This window comes from Beta vulgaris, chromosome 7, assembly GCF_026745355.1.
Source record: "Beta vulgaris subsp. vulgaris cultivar EL10 chromosome 7, EL10.2, whole genome shotgun sequence".
Classification (NCBI taxonomy): Eukaryota; Viridiplantae; Streptophyta; class Magnoliopsida; order Caryophyllales; family Amaranthaceae; genus Beta; species Beta vulgaris.
This window is the reverse complement of record NC_079208.1, coordinates 31,893,362-31,899,502: the sequence shown is the minus strand read 5'-3', so window position 1 is coordinate 31,899,502 and position 6,141 is coordinate 31,893,362. Positions and strand designations below refer to the sequence as shown.

General features: G+C 38.4%; 1 protein-coding gene across 1 annotated transcript; it reads left to right on the top strand.

Annotated features, from left to right (window-relative positions):
• The first annotated feature begins 2,233 nt into the window (after nucleotides 1-2,233).
• On the top strand, nucleotides 2,234-2,950 carry LOC130589438 (uncharacterized). The gene is made up of 2 exons (XM_057390698.1): nucleotides 2,234-2,586; nucleotides 2,676-2,950. The coding sequence occupies exons 1-2, from the start codon at nucleotides 2,265-2,267 to the stop codon at nucleotides 2,690-2,692; spliced, it is 339 nt and encodes a 112-aa protein (XP_057246681.1). The 5' UTR covers nucleotides 2,234-2,264; the 3' UTR covers nucleotides 2,693-2,950.
• The last annotated feature ends 3,191 nt before the right edge of the window (nucleotides 2,951-6,141 follow it).

The window sequence follows — 6,141 nt, the reverse complement described above, 5'->3', positions numbered from 1 at the left end:
TGTTTTATATTAATTAGTGATTAATTATATGAATAAATCTGAAAATTAATTAAAATAGAGATTTTAAATTTAATTTTCTGTATTAAGCATAAAGAGTTAGTGTTTAATTTAATCAAGATCACCTAATTAAATTTACAAGAGGTTGTAATTTTAATATCCTTCAAGAAAAGAAAAGAAAATTGAAAGGGAGAAGAGGAGCCGCCACCGTGGTCGGTGTTCGGTCTCCGGTGGTCGGTGTTCTGCCGGCGACAAGCCGGTGTGGGGGGAAGAAGTCGAAACTGCCGGCGAGCAGTCAAAGTCGGCAAGTGAGGGTGAGATGGCAGCCACGCGTTCGACGTTGGGCTGCGATTTCGGTGGGTCATGGGCTTGCGCCGGTGGTTCTTCTGCCAGCGTCGGCTTATGGGAAAAATTATACGGCAGTGTCTGGGCGCGAAAGAAAAGGCCGGCAAGTTCGCCGGCGAGGTGACCTGCGAAGGTCGTCGGGTTTTGCTTTTGGTTCGGTCTGGTCGAGCGTGAAAGCAGCCTTTTGCTGCTGTGTTTCACGTGTGTTTTCCAAATTTTAAAATTTAAAAAAAAAAAAATTTTTTTTGTTAAGGAAACCGTGCCTAAAAAATCTGGGCAGCAGATTTTTTTTATTTTATTTTGGAAATTTTAATTTTGAAAATAGAATTTTGAGAAAGATAAGTAAATTTCAATTATGTTGACTTGGTCATAAATTTCAATCCATAATCTGATTTTTTAATCTAATTAAAATTAATTAGGCTAGTTTTAAGGGATAGAATCTTTAGGTGATTAGTTATTACTTAAAATTTTATCCTCTTGCTTTAATTAAGAATATTTGATATTTTAATTGATTGGCAAGTATAATATGTGATATTATTATGTGGCTTTTATATATGATATATTTGCTATGTATGACTAGTATGGCCCAAATTAAGATAGAAAATACGATCTGCGTATCGTGATGTATTCTTGTAATTTTAAATACGATCTGCGTATCGTTAAGTATTTTTGTAATTTATTTAATTTAGTTATTATTTAAATTATTTTGATACTTATGTAATCCAAAGAAGAGCCATCAAGAGAAGGCCCATGGAAAAGGTGGATGGAGATCCATGAAGAGTCCAAGAAGGAGCCATTGATGCTTAGTTCTTAGGATTAGGGGCCATACTAGATCATTTTATTTTCGCATTTTATTATTCTTTAAAATGCTTATAAGTTTATTGTATGTTGGTTGTTGATGCGCTAGAGTTCACTAATTCATAAAACATAATAAACTTAGGCCCCGTAAATATTAAGGTTTGCTTTTCCAAACATAAAGTACTTATAAAACCCTTAATTAATAGTAATAGGTCATGCCTCCGCAGGGTGTTATCATTAATTTTGGGATATAAGGTAAAATTGCGAATTTTACAACTTAGTTTGGTTGTCCTTAACAAAATTATCAAAAGCGTTTTGAATTTTGAAGCAAGAGATAGTTAAACATGCGATGTTTATCCATCTAAACAAGAGTTATAAATGTTATAATTAGTAAAAGAGTTTACTTACCTTGATAATGTAACGTTAAGATAAGGCCTCCGTCTGCTTAGTGTTCATGTTGATAGGATCTTGTAAAACACTTATTCATAGGGGACTTTAATTTTGAATAGGTGGTCAACCTAGAAACCTTTTACATGTTTTAGGTTGCTTTATAAACATAAAATTGAACTTTGCCTTATTTTTCTGTCTGTAGATATCATGTCTAATAACAACAACAACAACTCCGGTTTCAACATTCGTCCTTTTCTGGAAAAGGACAGACTGAATGGTGAAAATTTCCTTAATTGGGAAAGGACCTTAAGACTCGTTCTGAGTTTGAGGGTCGAGAGGACGTCTTAGATACCCCGCTTCCTGTAATAACTGATGAATCAACTGACGCTGAAAAACGTCGTGCAAAACAGGCTAGTGATAAGTCTATACCAATCACTTGTTTGATGGTAGCAGCCATGGAGCCGAACCTCCAAAAGAGGTTCGAAACCAAGGATGCCTACACGATCATGCAAGAGCTGCGGGCCATGTTTAAAACTCAGGCCCGAGTTGAGCGGTATGAGACTAACAGGGAGATCCTTGAATGTCACTTGAAGCCGGGTCAAGCTGTTGGCCCCCATGTGTTCGAAATGATGGGTCTTTTCGAAAACATGGAAAGACTTGGGTTCCCTTATAGGCTCGAGTTGGCTACTGACCATTATCTCCACTCACTACCTGAAAGTTTTAATCAGTTCAGAATGACCTACAATATGAATGAGTCTGAAAAGACTTTGCAAGAGCTGCATGGATTGTTGGTCAATGCTGAAAGGAACATCCCTAAGGTTGAACCAAAGAAAGAGGTTCTGTTGGTTCAAAAGGGAAAGGGTTTCAAAAAGAAATGGGCAGGAAAGAAGGACAAAGGCAAGCAAGTTGCCACTGTCGCTGAAAAACCTAAGCCAACCGCCAAGCCCAAGGTTGCTGCGGAAAGCAAGTGCTTCCACTGTCACAAGATTGGACACTGGAAGAGGAACTGCCCGATATACTTGGAGGAAATAAAGAAGTCTGGGGCTTCTACTTCAGGTATATATGTTATAGAAATCAATTTGACTTCTACTTCTTTATGGGTATTTGATACCGGTTGTGGTTCTCACATAGTTAATGATGTGCAGGGACTAAAAAGAAGTAGGAAGTTGGCAAAAGGCGAGGTAGAGCTACGCGTTGGAAATGGAGCACGAGTTGCTGCACTTGCCGTCGGGAGCTATAGTCTACACTTGCCATCTGGGCTTATTTTAGAATTAAATAATTGTTATTTCGTTCCTACAATAACTAAGAACATAATTTCGGTTTCAGTTTTGGATTCTGAAGGTTTTTGCTTTGAAATAAAGAACAAATGTTGTTCCATTTCTTACAATAATATGTTCTATGCCAGAGCTAATTTGATAAATGGTTTATATGTGCTTGATAAATCATTACAAGTCTATAACATAGATAGCAAGAAAAAGAAATCAAATGATTCTAACCTAACCTATATTTGGCATTGCCGAATGGGTCATATAAACCAAAAGCGCATTCACAAGTTACAAAAGGACGGTATAATTCCATCATTTGATTTCGAATCATTTGATGTATGTGAATCATGCTTAATGGGTAAGATGACAAAATCACCATTTACTGGAAAAGGTGAAAGGGCCAGCGATCTTTTAGGACTCATACATACAGATGTATGTGGTCCTATGAGCACAAAGGCAAGGGGAGGGTTTAATTACTTCATCACCTTCACTGATGATTTGAGTAGATATGGCTATATTTACTTGATGAAACATAAGTCGGAATCTTTTGATAGATTCAAAGAGTTCCAAAATGAAGTACAGAATCAACTTGGTAAGACAATAAAACACTACGATCCGATCGTGGTGGTGAATATTTGAGCCAAGAGTTTGATGATCATCTAAAGGATTGTGGAATTCTTTCACAATTAACTCCACAGGAACACCACAGTTAAATGGTGTATCTGAAAGGAGGAATCGAACATTACTAGATATGGTTCGATCTATGATGAGTCTTGCTGATCTACCGATTTCTTTTTGGGGATACGCTCTCGAAACTGCTGCACACACACTAAATAGGAGCCCGTCAAAGGCTGTAGAAAAGACTCCATATGAGTTATGGAATGGAAAACCTCCAAACTTGTCTTTTCTTAAAATCTGGGGATGCGAGGTCTATGTAAAGCGGTTACTATCAGACAAACTCGCACCCAAGTCAGATAAATGTCTCTTTGTGGGGTATCCAAAAGAGACAAGGGGTTATTACTTCTATAACCGTCAAGAGAACAAAGTGTTTGTTGCTCGTGATGGTGTCTTTCTTGAAAAGGAATTTGTTTCTAGAAAGACAAATGGGAGTAAATGACACTCGAAGAAATTCGAGATGAGCAACAACTGGACGTGGCTCACACCATGTCAGAGACGGCCCAACAAGACGAAAGTCATGTTGAGGAGATAACGTATTCAACGCATGAACCTCCTACCGTCCCATTCGAAGTTGAATCAAGCGAAAATCTTCAAACTGTTGAAGAGAACGTTTCTCTTGATGCTCAGACCCCGCGTAGGTCTAGTAGACCAAGGATTCCAAACAAAAGGTTGGTTGATTTCCTAATGACTGAGAATTCTGAAATTATGATTTTGGAAAATTCAGAACCTACTACCTACAAACAAGCTTTGACGAGCCCAGACTCTGAGAAATGGCTTGAGGCCATGAAATCCGAGTTAGACTCCATGTCTGAGAATAAAGTTTGGACACTGGTTGACTTGCCTGCTGGGGTTAACCCTATTGGATGCAAGTGGGTGTTCAAATTGAAAACAGACAAAGATGGAAATGTCTATGTCTACAAAGCAAGACTGGTTGCAAAAGGATTCAGACAAGTTCATGGTATAGACTATGATGAGACCTTTTCTCCAGTAGCAATGCTTAAATCAATTCGGATACTTTTAGCGATTGCTGCATTTTTCGATTACGAAATTTGGCAGATGGATGTCAAAACCGCATTCTTGAATGGGTTCTTGAATGAGGATGTGTACATGACACAACCTGAAGGTTTTGAAGATCCAGAAAATCCTAAAAGGGTTTGCAAGCTTCAGAGATCCATTTATGGATTGAAGCAGGCATCTCGGAGCTGGAATCTTCGGTTTGATGAGGCAATCAAACAATTTGGTTTCATCAAAAGCGAAGAAGAGTCTTGTGTTTACAAGAAGTTTAGTGGGAGCAGCTTAGTCTTCTTGGTTCTGTATGTAGATGACATACTAATCATGGGAAACGACATACCAATGCTTGAGTCAGTCAAGGAATGGTTAAAGAGTTGTTTCTCTATGAAGGACCTTGGAGAAGCTGAGTACATACTGGGAATCAAAATCCATAGAGATAGGTCTCGAAGGATGATTGGGCTAAGTCAAGAAACTTATATTGATAAGGTTCTTACAAGGTTCAACATGGAAAACTCGAAGAGAGGTTTCGTTCCCATGTCACATGGCATATCGCTTAGCAAGAGTCAGTGCCCGACTGAGCCTGATGAGTTAAAGCGAATGAGTAGCATTCCTTATGCTTCGGCTATAGGGTCTATATGTATGCCATGATAAGTACTCGACCTGATGTTGCATATGCCTTGAGCATGTGTAGCAGGTTCCAAGCAAATCCAGGAGAAGCACACTGGACTGCAGCTAAGAGCATCCTTAAGTACTTAAGGAGGACTAAAGGCATGTTCTTAGTATATGGGGGACAAAGTGAGTTGGTTGTTGAAGGTTACACGGATGCAAGCTTCCAAACCGACAGAGATGACTACCGCTCTCAGTCAGGGTATGTCTTTCGTCTGAATGGAGGAGCAGTGAGCTGGAAGAGCTCAAAGCAAAGCACTGTAGCAGACTCTACGACAGAATCAGAATATTTAGCAGCAGTTGAAGCAGCTAAGGAAGCAGTTTGGATAAAGAAATTCTTGACAGAGCTGGATATCGTACCTAGTGTTCTGGAAGGAATTGTGACAACAATGGTGCTATTGCGCAAGCAAAAGAGCCAAGGTCACATAACAAGTCCAAGCATGTGATGAGGAAGTATCACCTCATTCGAGAGATAGTTGACAGGAAGGATGTCAGAATCTGCAAAGTTCATACGGATGAGAACGTGGCTGATCCGCTAACTAAACGCTACCTCAACCCAAGCATGAGTGTCACGCTAGGGCTATAGGCTTGAAGCAAATGTTAGAGTGGCTTTAGATTGTACTAGGTTTAGAGAAACTTATTACAATGTAAAGACATGGTTTTGCTATTTATGTTTATAATAATAAATTTTGTCTTATTTAATTTTGGTTTGGTATTAAATAAAATGTCCAAAATATATCTTGAATTCTATGGTTTTGTCAAATATGTGATTTGATGAATGAAACACCATAAGTGAACAGAATTCATAGAATATTAAAGTTCCTAATCTAAGTCATTAAACTGGACATAAATGACTTATTAAAGGGATTAGCATATAAGATTGATTGATAGCGCCGTTTCATGGGCTATGGAAACATAGAGATGTTTAATCAATCATATGGATATGTATAGTTGATACATAGTCGAACTTGACCTACTTAGAAGTTTTATA